Genomic DNA, 20642 nt, shown 5'->3' with positions numbered 1-20642 from the left:
GGGCCATCGGTGTCTGTGGGGAAGCACAAGCACCTACAGAGAGGTGCATTGAGAGGACAGAATGAAGATCTACTCTGAATCACCTTCACTGGGCTGCAGGTTGACTCCTGGAGACCAGGAAGATGGTTCCTTAGGGAAAGTGCTTGCCCAAGAGGCATGAGGGTCTGAGCTTGGGTCCCAAGCCCACCCATAAAAAAGTCAGGCACCATGGGGGTATGCTCCTGTAATCCGGGAAGACCGCGGGAGCCCTGGAGCTCACAGAACAGCTAGTCTTGCCAAATTGATGCATTTCAGGGTAAGTAAGAGACTTTGTCTGAATAATCCCTAAGACAGAGAGTGAAAGAGGGTGACAATGACCTCTGACCTCCACATACATACACCTGTGTAACCCCCAAATACATGCTTGTCACCTCTGATACACACACACACACACACACACACACACACACACACACACACCCTAGCCCATGTATGAGTCTGCCAGGATGACTAGTGCTTCTTCAAAGCAGATCTCTGCAGCATGAAACTGAGCACGGTTGTACCTTCACTTCCCTCAAGCTGAACGTGGCAAACTTGAAGAGACCACAGTCAGGCCGCTGTTGGGATTGTGCCATGTGAATGTGACGGGTACCCCAGAGTCCACCTTCTCTCAGTTCTCCTTACCCCATAGTACATGGGCATTAGAATTCCTCTAGACTTTAAAGTAACACAGTAGCTCTCAATTTTGGACCAGAGGAAATCTCCACTGGCCACCTCCAGGGAAGCGCAGAGCGTTTATTAGGCCTGCTCCTCCTCCTCTTCTCCCTGCAACAGTCCTGTGGCATCTCTGACACTTAGATCACATCGCCCTGCAAAACCCATCTCACCAATTCAGTCTGCAGCTTGGAAGCCAGGTCCGGGGCAGCCATCTGTAGTTTTGGAATGTCTGACCACTGCGCACATTTTCTAGGGCAGCTTTTCCCAGACAAGTGTTGCGTCCAGCCAGTCAGCCCAACCGCTCTTCCCCTTTTCATTCCCTTTCCAGAGAGGATGGTAATGGCGAGGGGAGGGGACAGCACAGCTTCTCTCTTTACTAAGGCCTGGGCATACTGTTTGCTCTGTTTTGGGAGAACCTATATTGCTCGTTCTTTTTTAAGACAGAGCCTCCTGCAGCCCCTTGTTGTCCTCCAATTCACTGTGTAGTCAAGGATGGCACTGAACTTCTGACTTCCCTGCCTCTACACCCCCTCCCCTGTATTCTGGGATTATAAGTGAGTGCCACTGTACCCAGTATATACAGTGATGGGGCTGAACTTAGGGTATTGTGCCTGCTAAGTTAAACATGCTTCCAACGGAATGTTCAAAGTGCAAGCAGGCTTAAGGGGCTCTATGCCCCAGGTAATTTATACGTCCATGAGAATCCTAGAAACATAGGGTCCTCTGTCTGCCTCCTCTTGGAGGCATTCGTTGAAATGGAAACGTTACATGTGAGAAATCTTGGGAGGAGGAAGTCATTTGGGAGTAGGTAAGGATCTCGCTGCCCCTGAAGAATTTAGAGAGCAGTGAGAGCTTGATTCTTAGGAAAATATCTGAAGTAAGAGTTTTCTTGAAGCGTGTAATAGAGATACTTTAGCAGTGCCCCGGTAGGTAGAGATGACAGATGGCAAAGGAACACTGTCTTCCAAAGGGACTAGATACTTACATGTGAATAGTGCTCATCCGGACGTGGAGATGGTTAGCAAAGAAAGTGGAAGATTCAAACGTTGGAACAGATTAAGAAAGAAATCAAAATGCTTGTTTACCCCTAAAACTTCACCTTCATCACAAATGATGATGAGGCGATAGTGCCCTGAAACCCTTTTCCTGTCGTAAGTGATTCTTCTGATAATCTCAATAAATAAAACATACCTTTGTGATGGGTGTGGAGGAGTGAGCAGCTTCTTGTGGCTTTCCCTATTGCTGCTTTATTAGCTATCGTTGGAGAATTTCCAACCAAGTTGCCTTTGGCAGAGGCTTGTGGAAGGGACCCACATGCTCTCCAGACCCACAGGAGCTCAGCGTTGCCCTCTGATTGCACATTTAGCATTGCCTGTCCATTTAGCTCTGCACTCAGCTCTCTCCTGAGAAGCCCACACCCACGCTGTCTCATTCTTCTTAAGAGTTGCCTCTTTATCGACTTTTGAGGCCAAATCCTTGTAAAAATCTCAGCAAACACCAACTTTGCCCTGGTTCGTCCTAATATTCTCTTCCGAGCAAAGTCAAGAATGCTGACTTACCTGAGCTGCGAGCTCTGAAGCAACTCTCTAGGCTGCTACAGGGAGCAGCAAGGACCTGGGTTCCCTTCTCTTGATGCCGACAGTGGACAGGACACTGTGAGGGTAAAACAGGCTGTGGCATTAAGCAAAACTTAGCATGAAACCTGGCTGCACTACATGGTAGGTGGGTGACCTTAGACAAGGCCCTTTCTTGTCTGTCATTCTTTCCATTTGTCCCCCCCTGGGGGTTTTCCCCACCTCCCTTTCTCTCCCATTCATAAATATTCGTTGTGTGCTTGAAGCGGACTATACATCCACACAGTGTTTTTCCTTCTAGAACCGAGGATACTGAGGCATACTGCACAGTGTGGTATGAGGCTCTCTATGACAGCACACAGGAAGGGATGGCAGGACTACCCGCTCGCAACCCCACTGCCTTTAAATGGTACCCTGTGGTCACTCAGCAGGTCCATTCACTCTTCTGCAATTCTTCTTTATCTTAGCAGTCTGAATAATGATTGGCAGTTGCTTTCATACCTAGACTAGGTAAGAGGCTCCTACCTAGCTTTAGCCCTCAATCTCTCACGCTGGATTCTTTCCAACGCCCATGCTTGTGCCTCTGGCACGTTGCTGTCATACATGTTTCTCTCTATTTGAGACCTTTCAACGGTTTAAGGGACAGGAAAGGAGTCTGAATTTCTTCCCAGCCACCCCTGACTCTCTAAGAATCCTTAGCCCTTGGCTTGGTATGTGAATTCTCTGGAGATTTCAGCAAAACTTCAGGGTAACTGTCAGGTGACGGTCCTTGGTCACCGGCTGGAGTGACGCCCCCTCCTCGTCTCCTTCAGAGACTAATGCAATGCAGGAGGAAGAAATCAGGGTGCTCGAACCTTCTTTGCACTGTGTCTTAGTCCCCTTCTGCTGCTGTAACAGAATTCCCCCATGCTGGATAGTATATACATAACTCCCTGTTCTGGGTGCTGCAAACCCAAGGTCATGGTGCTGGCTTGGCAAGCACCTTTTAGCCATTGGCTCCAGAGGGAAGGAAAGCAATGATCCACAGGAGGGGTGAAGAGTCTAAGAGATAAAAGGGCAGGACCACGCCCTTCTTACTGTGCTTACTTTGTGTGTGTGTGTGTGTGTGTGTGTGTGTGTGTGTGTGTGTGTGTGTTCATGCATACACACTCCACGGTACACATTTGGAAGTAAGAGGACTGTCTTGAAGTTGCCCTTTTATAATGGTGTGAGTCTTACTTACAGGGGACAAATTTTTATCGTCCAGTCCCTTTTCTGGGGATCCTTCTCCATGTACCGCTAGAATGGCAGCCAGATTTTATCAGTGTTTGGTTTGGTGGGAACATATATGCAAACCGTAAAATGTAGTAAGACTTTGTAACTTCCTGAATACTTGAGGTGGCCAGCATATCGCCTCTTTAACACATTCTCCGTATTCCACACAGAGCAACAGTAGGGGGTCTTAGTGAGCTCCGCTCTAGGCTCTGAAGAAAGGACTAAGATGACTTTTGCATTCTCCGCATTACACCACCCACAAAGACTGCTTGGGGGATTACATAATTCATTTCTAATAATTAAGTTATTCTATTGATCCATCTTCAGGGTTAGTTATCAAATTGGCACTGGGCTTAGAAAAGTCTCTTAATACTTTTGCTAGATTTGCAAAGGTTCTTGGATCCATCACAGATACTGACAAGAAAGTGTTAGACCACACCCAACTGATTTTCAAAGGGGTATTTCCTATAGATTGAGTTAGCATGTTTTTTTAAAAAAATATTTATTTTTATTTTTTGTGTATCAGTGTTTTGCCTCCACATATGTTCTATGTTACCACATGTATATAAGTGTCCATGGAGGCTAAAAATGATTTTCAGATCCTCTGGAATTGGAGTCGTAGTTTGTGAGCTTACCCAGGGGTGCTGGGGATCAAACTTGGGTCTTCTAACTCATACTCAGGATAATTCTGGATTACCTATCATCAGTTATTTCTTTTCTAGTTATTTTTATTTTACCTGCAGTGAGTATATAATGTTTGTATCCATATGCACATGTGTACATATGTGTGCATGTGTGTCTGTACAAATGTGCAGAGATATAGGAAATTGAAACACATGTTGAATTTATAATCCTGGGTTATACACTGAGGAAGTATCTCATATGCTTTGGCTCTCCTCTCCCCCAGCTTTAGAGTGGAGAAGTCATGAGTTAATTTTCCTGAGCATTTTGTGGTATTATTTACAAGCTTAATCAAAATAAAATGTTGCTGATTTTTGAACGAAGTGCCTAAGCGTTGCTGAGAGATTCTGTCTGTATCGAAACTAAAATGACTTCTCACCATATGGTACATTAAATATAAACCCTTCTGATTTTCATTTTCCTTTCTCTCCTCAGTTTGCTGTTTTGTGGTTCACAAGAGGTGCCATGAGTTTGTTACTTTCTCTTGTCCGGGTGCGGATAAGGGACCTGACACTGATGTAAGTAATCTGAAAACTGTCCTTTGATGTTAATGTGAATGTCTGAGGCTATTTATTTTTTTTATTGCCTTTACATCCGTTGTTCTGGAACATGCTATTAATAAAGAGACCTCTCAGTTTTCTCACTTTGTCTTGTAATAATGAATACGTCCATCATCCTTCTGAGTTGTTCACTAATTCACAGAGATATCCTCAGAGAAAAATCATTAGCTAGTATTTTCCCCCTGAGGATGACTACTTCACCAAATTTACAGTAGCAACTCTATGGATACATTGTACACTGGGCGTGGACCACCCTTGGGTTTATCTGTGAAAGTTTGTAATTGCTACAATAGTCAGCAGTCTGTCCTGAGCATTGTAACAAACTGCCCGGAGCTCCCACCCTGAGATTGATGCTACATTTTCACCACCTGTCATAAATGCCTGCATTGAAGGGATCCTGTGGGCAGCTGTTTCACTAACCATGGTCCCCGAGATGTCCAGTAATTTTATTTCACTTATTTATGCCCTCATTCTCCCTGTTTCTATTGAGCATGTCAGTTTTATCTCTTCTTACCAAACTACAAGACCAGCAGAGGACACCGAGAGCTGGGAGAAAATGAAGGACTGGTGTTTAAGCTGTACTGGGTGGAAAGACACTTGGTGGCATGTGAAAAATAACATTTTAACTGAAAAGGGGGTACAGTCCTCATCTGAATTACTCACCCTCAATCAGCCTGATTACTTATCCTTACATTTTGGCTTCCCACAATTCCCACCTATGGCACCTACTCCCGTGAGAGAACTGATTTCAAAGAGGCTTCTCAGTGAACAGGATGTTTCTCAGAAGGTGACATTTTTACAGTGGGCTGAGAAGAATTCGGATGTGCCTTGTTGGGATGTATAACCCATGTAGTAAAGTAATATACCTTTGATGATTTGATTAAGGGGTTGGCAGAATCAGCCTTGGTGAACCCCTTAGCTTAGCGAGATGGAACAGAGAGTACCTCAAGTCTCCCTGCTTTATCGCCTGGTGTATGGGGCAGCTCCAGTCCGCGAAAAGTTTGACTGTGTTGCCTCTGTGCAACCAAAACTAGTGTCCTTTCCTCTTTTAACCCACTTTTCCATATTTCCTTTTTTCTAAACTGTATCTCCATATAGGATATTTTAGAAATAAAACAAGAACAAAAGTTATATACCAACTTCCCCCCTCCTTTAATTAAGCAAAAATTAATTATATGCAATAATGGGTTTCATTTTCACATTTTCATGCACTCTTGTACCCTCCTACTCCCCCTACTCCCCCGATCCCTCTTCTCTTCCCAGTCTACCTTCCATTTTTGTGTCTTTGTCTTGTTTTGTTTTGTTAGGTGACCCAGTGAGTTCAACCCAGGTTACTTACGCAAACATAGGTGAGGGGTTGTTACAGAAGTGTAGACGCCTTTCAGGTGGCTATACCACCAAAGAAAATGTCTCTCTTCTCCTGGCAACCATTAACTGTCGGTGGCTCCCAGAGACAGGTGTGGCCCCATGAGTCCCTCTTCCATCTCTGAATGGAATGTTGATGGGCTAAATCTTGTTTAGGTCTTGTGGAGGCAATCACAGCTAGTGTGTGTTTGCGAGTACAATGGGCACCTCTTGCCTGAGGACCATGGTCCATAACACTCCTTCCTTCCTCTTGCTCTCCCTGCTTCTACAGTGTTCCCTGGTAGAAGTCCCACATGGGACTAAGCATCATTAGCCAGTTAAAAGTCTCCACAGTAATTAACTCCCACTGCTTCTCTGACTGAAAGTTTTCTGACCAAAGATTTGGGCCGCCCTGATCTGTGGACATAAATACTTTGAATACAACTTGATGTGTCAGCTTAGCAGAGTAACAGCATCAGTTTCCTCATGAGGTTCTATGACTACTCCAGTCACAGACTTTTTGCCATATTTATAATACCAGGCATCAGATCCCTCTGAGGCAAGAAATGCCCTCAAATCCAGTCAGGAAAGTCATAAAGTGCTTGGTTACCTCCATGGAAGCTATTGTTCCAATGGGTGCGTCTGGCCTGGCAAGTCAGTAGTGTCCCATGCAAGGTTCACGGTTGGCTATGGGCTTTGATGGCTTTTCTCTCTCGGGGAGGAAGCTTCCAGCACAGTTCCAGTCAAAGCTCTGGCGTCTTCTATGACAGGTCTTACCATCTAATTCTGGTGAGCGACCAGGAGCAGTGGCGGAGCTTGCATTGTTTTGGGGGGCCTCAGGGCCTCCCTGATAAAGCACTCACAGGAAGGGTGTCCCACTTACTAATCTGTCTCCTGGGGTGGGTCACAGTCTAATTCTTTTTTTTTTTCTTTTTTTTTTTTTGGAGCTGGGGACCGAACCCAGGGCCTTGCGCTTCCTAGGCAAGCGCTCTACCACTGAGCTAAATCCCCAACCCCCACAGTCTAATTCTTAACTCTTAATTAACTTGCAAAATTGTCAGATTCCTTTGTGGCTTTTTTTATACATCCTTATTTTGGGATGACACTTCATCCACACTCCATCTCCCTGACCCATCACTCCTTAAAGCTTTCTAACCCTAATACTGACCTCATTTTCCCAACAAGGGGTTCTACTCCCCAACTTCCACACCTCTGTTCCCCTTCCTCTTGTGGCTCCTTTCTAGTGTCCTGGCCTCCAGACACATTCACTCCCACGTGAACACACATATCTAAGAATTGGAAGCTAGGACTCATGCGGGAGAGAGAGCATGTGGTGTTTGTCTTTCTGCGCCTGGGTCTACACTCTCTTCTCTTATTCCCACTGCATCAAGAAGGAGAAGCTCCAGGTAGGTTATGGGAGCACAGACAGTCCTTGGCATCTACTTTTCTTCTCCTACATTTTCAGTCAAGTATCAATTACTGAAAATTTATAATGAACAAAAATGTGTCTTGCATCTTGAGGTACAACAATTAACACACACCTAGCCGTCTGCTTCATCCGCTGTGGGTATTGTTGGGGGCGGGGAGTGTGCCTCATTTTGTTTGGTTTGGTCCTGAAAACCTGACTGGGGCAACTTGGAAATGAAGAAACCAACACATACACACACACACACCATGCACATACAGAAAAGCTGGTGTTGGGTGGGCCGTGCTTGCCCTGGAGGAGGAAGTTGTGGCAGCTAGGATTTGCATGTACACCGTTCAATCTTTTGTCCATACTCACAAGTGGATCAGAGAAAGGTTTTGCCAAACTCCTGGGCCTCACCCGGAGAAGGTGTTGCCCTTTCCCTGGGCCTGAGGCATTAAGGTCCTTAACGTGCCATGTTCACGTCAACAATGCACATGTTCACTCAAGATTTCCTCCACTACCCTCAGAAGTGGACATTTAAAAGTCACTGATTAAAACGGGACATCTGCGTACTGAATAGTATCCTTAAATAACCTACTCTAAGTGGCTGTGGAAGAATTCCTTGATGAAACTGAATTTAAACTGAGTTTTAACAGTGGGCAGAAAACAGGCAAGTGGGAGAGTGTGTGTGTGTGTGTGTGTGTGTGTGTGTGTGTGTGTGTGTGTGTATACACACACATGCTGGGATTTAAAGGGCTATCAAAAGAACTGTTTCAGATACAGGGAAAGCAGGTAGGGAGGCCAAGCTGTAGGTAGGAGCTTAATCTGTGAAGGTGGGAGAAAGCTGTGTGTCAGGTGTCTGGCTAAGGATTTGGAAGGCAATCTCAGAAGTGATGGAAACCCAGGGCCACAGAGCATCTGTTGAAGGTTAATCTGGCCTCCTTTTAGGAGGTGCCCTGGGTCAGAAGTCCCTGTACTGCTGGAACATGGGAAGAGATACCAAAGGCTGGAAAGGCTCCCACTCTCTAGAGTACTAAGACAGTGGTTTGTTGGAGTGAGCATTGGTGGAGACAGACAGAGGGAACACACTCAAGGATTATTTGAGAACCACATAAGTAGCCTTTGGTCTTTATGAGGTCAGGGAGATGGGGGTACTGAGAATGAGTCTCGGGTTTCTGACCCAAATACATGGATGGATGGAGGCAGAATAGGGTCATGCAGACACTGCAGAGAGAACATGTATTTGAGAGAGCATAGTGGGAACAGATCATGGGTTCACTTTGGGTCCATTGAACTTGAGAAGACAGTTGTATGGGGACCAAGTGTGAATGGAGGTCAGAAGTGGGTGGGTCCAGAAGATACCAATTTCATGATTTTGTTAAGACTGAGGGATCCATCCTGTGGCCTAGAAAGAGGATGTAGAGAGAGAGATTAAAAGGGTTTAGATCCTGGGTCAGAGCTCTAAGGAACTCTATCACATTGGTGAGAGAAGACCAGGGAGGAAAGAGGAGAAGGAATAGCTAGAGATATAGGAGGAGGAAGGGGGGCATTGTATGTGTTAATCACTTCCTGCAGGGACACAGTTTGCAGTGCACAGTGTCCCACAGTTTACAATGCACAGTGTCCCACAGTTTGCAATGCACAGTGTCCCACAGTTTGCAGTGCACAGTGTCAATGCACAGTGTCTCACAGATTACAATACACAGTGTCCCACAGTTTGCAGTGCACGGTGTCTCACAGTTTACAATGCACAGTTTCCCACACTTTGCAGTGCACAGTGTCAATGCACAGTGTCTCACAGTTTACAATGCACAGTTTCCCACACTTTGCAGTGCACGGTGTCCCACAGTCTGCATGGGAAAGTCTTGGCTTAGATCACAGGTCAATTGGCGCACGCTAGTTTTCAGCACTCTCTCCATACTCAGGATGTTTTCCTGTTTAGATGATCGTCATATGGTCATTCCTGCTCCTGGAGGCAGAGAACCAGGCAGAGAACCTTCTGTGAAGGGCTGCTTAGCATAGAATGCCATGGGAACAGGTGGTCTGATGTCCAGCTAAGTTCTACCCCTATGCCACCTGCAGTGTGTGTGTCAATTTACTGCAGGCATGGGGCTTCACATCCTTAAAGGTGATGCTGGGGGATGGCTTGTTTCAATATAAGAAAGAAAAGAGGCTCGCGAGATATAAGAAGATAAGGACTCAGCTAGCCCTGCCTGTCTGACTCACAAAGGATAGTGTATGATGCTTCAAGAACATCTGTCTCTCCTTTGGAGCTCAGAGACCCATGATTTTTGACTTTCCTCAGCCAGGACACATGACGTGTGATCCCTCTGTATCCTTGGTGGTCATTGTACAAATCTCTAGAAGTTTTAGAAAGCCACAAGATTGTCACACCGAGCCACACAAGCAAGGTATTAGAAAAGCATTCAGGATAGAGAACTGCCCTGGGTAGTCGGCTGGTTTGGCTAGACTGGCTTGCAGTGACTTGCAGGGACCTACATGTCTCTGCCCTCTAGTTTAGTGACATCCTTCGAATTTCGGTTTCTTTAAAATAACACATACACACAGAGAAATATTGTAGTAATATGTTTTCATTTTAATCCCAGATATGGAATATGGAACTGCTTCAGATTGTGCACAAAAGCTGATGATGACTTACCTCATGCCCCAGCACGGGCGTGATTTTGCCAGCTGCAGATACTTTCTGTGATTGTGTGATGTTTGGCATTCCGGCAACATTTCAGAGGATATATAAATGCTAGGGCCGTGAGAGGCAGGGTGTGACTGGTTGGTGGTTGGTCGCTATTGCTTGTTGGTGGTCATGGTTTGTTAACTAGTCATGTGCAAAAGGAGAAACAAGAAGAAATTAGATATCCCGGTGGCGAAGATCAGACTTACCCCAAAGGAACTCAATTCCCCTAATCTAACAACAGAAGTCGCCCCCTTTCTCATCTATCCTTTTTTCTCTCCTATCTAGTGTTAGGGGATTGAAAGGATAGAAGGGGTGGAGAAGAGTGAAAGAAAATAAGCATGAAAGAAAGAAGAGCCCATAGAGTAGCTAACATCCAGCTGCACCCTAGCTTACCTCAGCACTGGGATTACAGTGCATGCCACTGTGCCCCTTACACGGGTGCTGGGGACCCAAACTCAGGTCCTCAAGTTTGTGAGGCTGACACTTTACCCACTAAGCCACCTCTCCATCTCACATGCTTTTTTGAATACATTTCAAAATCATAGAACTATGGAGCTGGAAGGGCATTGAATATTGGTCTAGGCTAACCTTGTTTTGTAGTAAGGATACTGAGGCATATTAGAGAAAGTCGAAAATGACCTGGGTACCATTGTGTGCTGTTTGTTGGGCATCTAATGGGTTTGTTGTTGGCTCCTTCAAAGAGTGAGCCCTGAAGGGAATGAAAGAGGGGCCAATGGACGGGTGATGTGTGCTGTCAGTGGAGAAGTTGGTAGCTTGTATTGTCAATTCGGATCAGATACTCACAAAAGCTCCAAAGGGAAATTCTCATTGCAAGAATGGGTGGGTGGGAAAATGAGGTAGAATTTTGGGAAAAAGCTGTTCCAAGCATCTTTCCCCTTAGAAAATGTTAAAGTATTGAATGGAGACTTTCTTCATTGCCTGGGGAAGGGTTACAATGAGTTGTTTATTTTGCTGTTTCCTGAGATGCCTCCAGTGAGCCCTACCCCAGGGAGTCAGAGAAGTCATAGAGCTTGTAAAATCCACAAGTATTGGGCCTGCCCTGCCATCTTCAAGAACAAGGGGTCAGAAAAGCACTGACGAAAAAGCCAGCTGTGCCTAGGGGGCAGCAGCCTGTGGAAGTGTGTTCTGAGTTCTGGATGGAGGTGCTCCTTGGGCTCAAGAAACCACCACAGTTGGAAGTCTGCATTCATTTTGGGTATCTGAAGAAGGAAAGGGCTTTGTGTTTCACTGAAAGGACCCTTGAAGATTCTCGGGTGAACTTCTTAGCCTCTCATCTGCTCTGAAGGAAAATGGTCCATTGCCCAGCCCTTGTTCAAAGCGCAGTGGGGGAAAGAGGCAAGCATTTCCTAGAGTCCGGGAGCAACCCCGCACCCTCCAAATGAAGGGTAAAAAGAACATAGAAGGCATCTAAAGACCTCAGGCTTAGTTACTGGGGCTGTGGATTTTCAGAGCTAAGAGTCTGCAGCTGGAAAGTAACAATATTGGGGTGCATGGCTCAGAAATTGGGTAGTGCTGAAAGCCACTGGAGCGCTAGGCTTGCAGCCTGAGATGGCAGCTAGGGCCCTGCCCACCATCCTAACATCCAAAGTTTTATGGGACAGCAGCCTAACACATTTTAAAAACTGGTCCTTGTATAAAAATAGTCTTTCGTCTTTCCCCACTGAACTTAGAGATGGTCAGGAATCCGGACTGGCCGCAGAGGGACAGTAAATGTGGCTTTGCTCTGTGGAGGAACCACACGAGTTGCTCTGTCTTCAGTGCCATGAACCCCATTCTCCGACAGGGTTCTTTTCCTTGTTCTGGCCACGAGGAGGTCAGGTGGGTAGGAAGGGTGACAACGGATCCAATAGCCGGCTGATCTCAAGACCGATCCTCTCACTTCTTAAGATCGTATCCGCTAGTGTACCTCACAGGCCTTCCTATTCTTAGAATGTCTCTATTAATCTTCAGTCAGGCCTGTTCGCAAAGCTCGCCCTGCCAGAAGGGAAGTGGAGCATTCCAGCCGGTCAGTATAGATGCACATGTATGTGAAAAATATGTATGTATGTATGTATGTATGTACATATGTATACATATATATACACACTGGTGTATGTATAATATACTAATATATTATCACTTTCAATCATTTTCTGCTTTCTGCTTGTCTCTCTATCTTAAGTGGAACCTTTTCAAAGTGTCCTAACAGAATTAATGCCTCCCTAAACACTGGCATGCACAGCCTTCTTTTAAAGCTGCAGATCTGGGTGAAAAAAACATAGTCTTCTATGCCATTTATAAAAAATACAAGTGCAAAAATACCACCGTACTTACTGCGTCTACAGACTCGGCATTGTTCATTCTGTACATTGGATGTAGGTGCCTTTGACCAGGATGATGCCGATTCAGAGGCCTCCCCAGTATCCGTAGGCTTGCCAGGTATCTGATGCGCTTAGCTGTGCTATTTGGAAGGGCCTTTGCCCGTGGCATATTCCGATTGGGAGACTGTCCACGGTGTAGCTTATGCACTTTGTGTCTGAACCAGTACCACTGAACAGGGTTCAGGTGAATTCCTGGTCACGTCTGTACCTCACATGAGTCAGCTAAAATGCTTCCAGGCAGCATCAGAAGCCTGGTGTTTGCCAGTATGTCTGGAAGGGCAAACCCAAGGCAGGAGTTAACTAACTTGTGCATATGACTTGCCCAGAATGAGCAGACCTCCAAGTCTGAGAATTTATAAAGTTTGTCTCACTCAAATGTCTAAGAGCAATGATACTTGTCAACACCAAGACTCAGCACAGAAGCCAGGGTGCAAACTGCGGCAGAGCAGAAGCAGGGTCCCACAGCAGCTGACGCTGGCCGTGTGTAGGAGTCGGAGTTGTCTTTGCCTCACTGTGACCGTGAGTGTTCATTCGTATGTCTTGGAAACCATTGCAAGAACACAAGACTGCTGACGTTGTTAAAATTTCACACTTCAAAGATTCATCCACGATAAAAACAAAGGCATTTAAAATAAATCTGAAGACAAATTGAATTAGTAGATTTTATAATTTTCTCTCAAGTGTGCTTTTACATTTAGTGCGAACACAAATAGATTTTTTTTTTTTTTTGAACAAAGCAGGTTTTACTCCAACACTTTCTTTTGGGGGCAGGGAAAGGCTGATAAAGACAAGTGATATGTGTGTAAGATCCAGGCACAATGGAGTTGGGTGAAATCTCCCAGAGTGCACTGCTGCCTGGCCATGCTATTGAGACCCTTCCTCCTCCTTGGTTTTCTTGTTTATAAACTTGGGGCTCAAGCTTCTTCGAGGTTGGTTTTGTCCCTGAATACCATTCCGTTATCATGTGGTACGAAGCATACAGAGTTGGAGAGTCCCTGCCTCTCACAGTGGGGCTGTCCTCCAGCTGCAAGGACAGACTCAGAGGGGGCGTGGTTCAAATACAGGGCGATGGCATTAGGGGTGGGAGGTGATGGGCAGTCATCGGGACAATTCAGAGGCTTCATGGAGATGGCAACATGTGAAGACACACTGTTTGGTTTGTTTTTCCTAACGTTGCTTACAAAAACCACATATTCCAATATTCCGTACACTGGGACACATCTCTTGCCCAATGGAAAAGGACTTGCCAAACCAGAATTCGGGTGACATGCATTACAAGAGGGCCTACCATTAACACAGGAAGAGAAACCCGTGTTCTGCGTGCCCCAGTGGGGTGTCCCCAATGAGCTTCTCAGGAAGCCCCCTCTGTGCCCACCCACTGGGGTCCCTCCCCACTCACCGTGATGCCTGCGTGGGAAACCCGAGAAAGCAGTTATGTCAGGGAAACAAACCCAACACCAGAGCCCCGGTACTAATTCTGCTCCTCAGTGGGTGGATTACCTTCTGTGCCAGATTCACAGCAACAGAAGTCTGTCCATGGGGAAGCACCTCTGTTAATTTAGCTGCAACTTGAAAACAGCTTCAAAAGCTGGCCTTCTTCATCCCAGGCTCAATGAGCTGCAGGGTGCAGCTGTTGGGTCTTGGGGAGGCATCTATCTCCCTAACCCGGCAAGAAGAGGGAAAAATGGTGTGCCTGTCCCTTGGTTTATAGTTGATTAATTAAAAGAAGTGTGTAGTGTAACTAGAAATATATCATTCAATTTTTAACCAGTTACCTAAAGCCATGTTTTCTAGGGAGTTGTCCCAGGGCTCTCTCACTTAACCCAGTGTTTTTTAGGTCACTGTCATCTCAGGAATTTGGAGAGAGAGGCAGGAGAACTGTCCAAGTCCAAGGTCACCCTGTTCACAGTACCTCACAGCAAGCATCACCTCAGCTAATAGAGTAACATTTCCAAATAAATAATAAATACAGTAAGTAAATAAAAGAGTGGAATTGGTTAGTGGTTACATTTACAAGTAAATTCTTTGAGGGAAAGACTGTGTTTTTTTCTTTCCCAAAGTAGAGTTTTTTGCACTCTATAGCCTGGCATTGAGAGCAGTGGCCGGTGAAGTCCCCATGTCCTGATTTATATCAGTTTTACTTGCCAGGTCTTGATGACCTGAGTGTTTTTAGTGCAGGTGAAACTCATGCTGAGCCTCAGAGCTGGGGAATGAGTATTTCACCTGCTCCATCTCTGTCACGATAGGCTGGGTGTGTGACATACTTGACGGGCTTCCCTGCTTTTCACGGGGAGCCATGGAAAACCATTTTCTTAATTAGTGCAGAGTAGTTTTTTAAAAAAAGAAGAGTGGCCCTTAGCAGCCTGGTTTGATTCAAAAGTCGGTGTGCTAGATCCCTTTTAGTGTTTCCTGAACAGTGTGCCAGGGAGTTTATGATGCACTGAGGCTGCCTCAGCCTGAGCTCTGCGTGTGGAGGTAACGTCTGAGGAGGCAGCCGCTGAAGACCCAGGGCTGGATGACACACTGCACACAAGCTGGCATGTTCATAGAACCACTTGACATGTAACACCTCCAGTAATTATGCTTTTTTTTTTGCATTTGCTCACGTTACATAATCATCACATGCTTCTCAAACATTCATAAATGTGGCAGGTGTTATGGGATGCAGATGTTCGAAAAACATAGCCTTTGTCTCCAAACAGCATCGCCCTAGTGAAGTCATTCACGTGCACGTGGATTCTTTATTACCCCTCGGTGGAGAGCGCCCAGCTGCAAGCGGCTTCTGTCTCTGCCTACTGTAAGGGTATGAAAACCAAGGCTAGGGGTGAGGAAGTCCTTTCTGGAGTTGAGTGGTGGTGCACGGAGCTCTGAGCTCTGAGCTGAATATGTCTGCTTTCAGAATCTGCCCTCTCTTCCTGTGCTATTAGACTGCACAGCAAAGGCAACCAGAGAGGCAGGCAGTTTTCAGTCCCTGCTTGGGGGCCAAGCCTCGGGTCAGTGCGACTATGAGAAACCTTAAAATGGCGAGAGATATTGGAAATGAAATTATCAGGAAACTCGACCATTAGGGAGACCAGAAATGTGCCCTTCTGAGACCAGGCATGTAGGGGACCAGGGCTGGTTGAGGACCTGCAGTGGCTTGCTCTGGCTCTTCAGACAGTAAGGAGGAGGGTTTTTCAGGGCACCGAGTTTCTGGAAAGATGTTTCATGTGGCCTCACCCCTGTCTGAAAGCTAGCCCAGAGCTTGTGGCTCACGCCAAAGATTCGTTCCTGGATTCTCGTGAGTTACTTTTTAAATAAACTGATCTCAACTCCATTCAATTAGCTGATACCTTCCTCACCTTGGCTCTGCTTTTCACGGCTTAGTGTATTTTCCATGAGTAGAGCCAGGAAGACTCCGTGGACAGAGGCACACATAGAACTGGGATCTAGGAAATGGAGGGGCTTACTGAGGACCTATGAGCATCTCCACAGTGCCTCCGGCTTACTTAGAGTGGGATCGAAGACCTTAAACCATCAAATAAACTCACTTGCAAAAGGTTTGTTTCAGCTTTCAGTAGTGGCTCAGGGAGACTCAGCCAGCAGGAGGCATAACTTCTACTGCCATCCATAATATATGGAACCGGAAGTTAACTCCATGTGGACTACAAGAGAGAGGCAGTGGGAGGGTCTATTGCTTTCTCTGTTACTCATTCAGTCTATCTTCGTATGCAGACTTGCTCCTAAACATTAGTTTAAGGAACAATGTAACAACAGAAAACAGCCAAAAGAGCGTCATGGTCCCTGTGAGCTTTGCCACCAGCCCTGAGACAGTTCTGACATCACTACTGACGGGTTTCCACATGTCATCGATGTGGAGCGTGTCGGAGGCCGCCACCCTCAAGTCTAGGATGGCATGTTGACATGCGCATCCCTATCCTTACTGATTCGTTCTTGTGTCCCCTCCACTCTTTGTCCCAGAGCTTGCTCCTCTCGTCTTATCCATACATCAGTGTCTCTGCAGCGCCTCCAGAGTCAGATACCCCAGGGTTGTCTTGGTGTTCTGCGTGCCCTCGTCCCCTTCTCGCTGTGTCTGCTCTTTCCCCTCCTCCATTGTCGTGAGCCCTAAAGGTTGGTCTCATGGTCCCTGACCTCTTTCCCCTCTTGCTTGTTTCTACCCAGTGGCATGTTAGTTATTAAAAAAATAAATAAATAAAAGAGGGCTGAGGGCTCAGCAGGTTAAAAACAATGGCAGCCAAGCTTCAAAATATGAGTTTGAACTCTAGAACCCGCCTAGAGGAAAGAGAGAACCAAGTGCTGAGAGTTAGCTGCCTGCTGACCTCCACACACAGACCATGACATGCTCTCTCCGACCTGCAAAAGGAACAAGCGATAATGAAGAGAATTCTCAAAGGAAACAAGACGTGTGGGCCCGGCCCTGCCTCTCCCGAATCACCCCTCCCAATGTTGGGACAGATCAGTGAAGTGTGAGCCCAATGGCTGGGCTGTGACTGTTAGGTGGGACCCTTGTTCTTTGCCATCCTAGAAGCTCCAGGAGGGTAACACGAGTGGCTGACGTAGTGGAGTCAGTTTTACAAGAGTCTAGGCCTCAGAGGACACAAAGGCTGGCGTTTCCTGGTTTAACACAGCCCCAAAGCCTGAGTCCTTACAAAGGGTCCAGGTCAGGACTTTCCAGAGAAACAGATTCAACAGGGGGCATCTACCTATGTGGGTATAAAGAGGTTTTCTATAAGGATTAGATGCATGGATTTAGGGGATTAGTCCCAAGATTCTCGAAGTTGATTTGGCAAGCGGAGGTTCAAGGCAGAGGACTGCCTATTCTGTTCCAGCTCTATGTCTGTGTCCTGAGACCCAGGAGAGCTGATGTCAAGCCAGTCCCGGTATGAGCACGGGTAAGCTTGGATCCTGGGAGCATCCGGGAGCAGGAAAAAAAGAAGCCCACTTTGAAAGCCTTTAGTCAGTCTTTCCTTCTATTCAGAGTTTAAGGGATTAGGTTGGGCTCACACAGGTATGGAGTTTCTTAGTTTCAGTTCCTGCCGCTGCCACAGAAACTCCTTGCGAAACAACTTAAGTGCAAAGGGGTTTAGTTACAGGAGAAAAACATTTTTTTTTTGGCCCACAGTGGCCGGTTACAGCCTGCTACTGTAGGATCTGGAAGCCACTAGTCACAGTGCATCCACAGTTGATAGACCCCTGCATGTTAGAGCTCAGCTTGCTCTCTCAACCAGGGCAAGGATTGGTGCTACCTACAGTGGATGAATCCTCCCACCCCAACTAACATAATCAAGATACCCCTGCCAGACATGCCCACAAGCCTGCCTAGTCTAGATAATCCCTCCTTGAAACACCCTTCCCAGGTGCTTTTGACAGTTGAAGCTAGCTGTCATAACAACCTACCTTCCTTAGCCTAACTTGCTCTCATCCCCAAACACCCTCAGAGAAACATCCAGAATGAGATGTAACCAAAATGTCTGGCCACCCAATGGCCCAGTCAAGGTGACCTAAAACCAATCATCACAGATACACAGGCTGTGCACCCTGGAAAGGGTGAGCCATGGGGGCCGACCACTGAGCCATATCACAGACGACTTTACCTTTTCTGTAGACCGTGCTTTCTTTCTCCAAATCGTATTCATCCCAAACCTCCCAGTATAGATGACCACTGTTTGTTGTAAAGAGTGAGAATTCCATGTATGTGCAGAATGAGATATAAATGTCTACTCCCCATGTATGGAATTCTCAGAAATAAAGGAAAAAAAAATAAGACTACAAAGGCATATTCTACACAAAACTGGATATGACATTTATATTATTAACTATTTATATGTATCATTAGACTTTCACATACTTTATTCCTATATATGAATTCCTCTATGGATATATACATTTACCTAGGCTGACTCAGATACAAAGGAGGCAAAGCTCCTATATATTTCATTGAAATTTTATGACACAAGCCTAAAGTGCATCGAGCCTGCATGGATTGACAGATGGATTATTCTTAAAACCAGAGTTATATGTACACTCCAAGGAAACTAAAGTACACGAGGGTTCAGTTGAGGGTGGATTGTGTCTCTTATTTGTAAAACTCACAAGAGCTTGCTACCAATAACTAAAATAAAATTTAAACAACAATAACAACAACAAAAATCCCATCCTAAACAGTTTAGAATAATACTTAAACTTTTAAAATTCAAATAAAAGAGAGAAAGGATTAAGGTTTCTGGTCCCAAAAGTAAATTGGGAAAATTGCCTGAGTTTCTAGTGAGAATATATAAAATGTTTTTAGTGGTGTCTCAGAACCGCTCCTGGCTTCCTGGATCGTAAGGCCTGGTCTTCAGGAACCGAGTCTCTCTTTCTTTTTGTTTTGCTTTTTATCTTTTCGAAGAAGCAGGTTTTCTTTTTGCGTTAGGTACTTCTGAGTGCTTACATGCAAACCCTCACGAAGTAATGCCAGATGCCCACTAAACTAGGTGACTGGAATTTTTCTATTTAGTATACCTCTCCCCCACCACTTATTTTTCTAATGCCAATTTGGAAAATGACCTACTGAAGGCAATTCCGGTTCTGTCAACTGTGTGGGGTGCAAGGATGCTGGGGGAGACACTCAAGACCTCCTCGAACATGTAAAGAATGACCCAGCACTGAGGCACACCCTCAGCCTTACTACTGCTTCTGGATTGGTATTCCTTGCTGTTATAGCTGGTTATACAGCTGCCCATCTGGAGGGGTTCGTATGTTTCAGGATGGAGGAGGTTAGGAATGGGCAGTCTTTGGTTCCCCTCTACATCCCAGCACTCCTTTCATCCAGCATGCAATCCCACCCAGACCCAACTGCTTGGATCAGTCTATGTCAGTCACCGGGCTGCTGCCCCTGTTCAGCAGAAATTCATCTGATAGACATTTTGAAACACCTGCTTTCACTGTTTTATCTGGGTGAGATGTTAATAGGTCATAAATCAAACTTAGGGCACACACCCTTCGGAAGGCAGCTGGCTCTTGGCTCCTCCTCTGCAGCCTCTAGGCCCTGGCTTGTCCCTCCCCCCATCCCTGCTATAAAGCAAGAAGCTTCCTTGTGTTAGCATGAAATATAAATGTTTAAAACATGAGCGTTTCATACTTGGAAATGGTATTGTCTGTGGAGGAGGGTGATTTTAGGTTTCTAGATATTAAACTGTACTGACTCATTTGTTCTTAAACAAGTCATTCTCCCAGTTACTAAAATTAACCACGAAAAAGACCAGGGAGGCTTGAAAAAGAAGAGGAGTGGGCACAGAAGTCCTTAAAATTAGAAAGCCAAGGCTGCTCTCTTAGCATTTGCTGTGTTCGAATGATGTGCCAGGATTAAGGTAATCCACTTTAACCCTTTCCTCCCACTAAAGTCTGGGAAGTCAGAATAGTTTCATGTACAGAGCCAGAAGTGGAGGGAGAAACATGGCAGGTGTGTTGAAAAAAATGAAGTGAGCTACGGATATAAGAGAAACAGACTTTTTACATCCACACACTCCTGTCAGTTTGGAGTTGTGTTCTTAGGGGCCGGTTTCCGGACAGTAAATGCCTGTGAATCTGATAACCGGATAATGGGGCGTCCATCAAAGAAGCCTCTGGAGCAGTCTAAGGCTTGCTGGAGGACCTCCCTGCTCCTTCATGGCTTGCTCTCCAATCTGACTCTTCTGCACAGCAGCCAGAGTGGGACTCTGCAACCGTAGCAGATCAATCGCTTCTGAATTATTCCACTTCCCAGCTATTGGTTGGAGTACATCGTGGCTCCTACCATGCAGGGCAAAACCTGTGACAGTGGTGACCCAGCTCTTGCCCACTTGCTAACCAAGCTCAGATCTTCCCCATGTATGTTGACATCTTCTAGTACCCTGTTTAGATGATGAGCTCTTGGGGACGTGAGGTCACCTTCCATTATAAAGGGTGTTCTATTCCTTTATGATTTTCAAACCCTCCATTGCTGTCTGAAACCTTGGCACTCCATGATTAATGTTGTCTGTCTTTTCATTATCATGAACACAACATAAGAGCAGGGCCTTATTTTACACTTCC

At 45.8% G+C, this 20642-nt stretch overlaps 1 protein-coding gene across 2 annotated transcripts in view; it reads left to right on the top strand.

Moving 5' to 3' along the window:
* Window positions 1–20642, top strand: part of Prkca (protein kinase C, alpha) — a 397680-nt gene that overhangs the window by 147704 nt on the left and 229334 nt on the right. For both annotated transcript variants that reach the window (NM_001399299.2, NM_001429972.1), the window contains 1 exon segment: window positions 4641–4723. In NM_001399299.2, the coding sequence (NP_001386228.1) occupies window positions 4641–4723 (83 nt within the window).

This window comes from Rattus norvegicus, chromosome 10 (genome assembly GCF_021556685.1).
Source record: "Rattus norvegicus strain SHRSP/BbbUtx chromosome 10, alternate assembly SHRSP_T2T, whole genome shotgun sequence".
NCBI lineage: Eukaryota > Metazoa > Chordata > Mammalia > Rodentia > Muridae > Rattus > Rattus norvegicus.
This window is presented reverse-complemented; position numbering and strand designations above follow the sequence as displayed.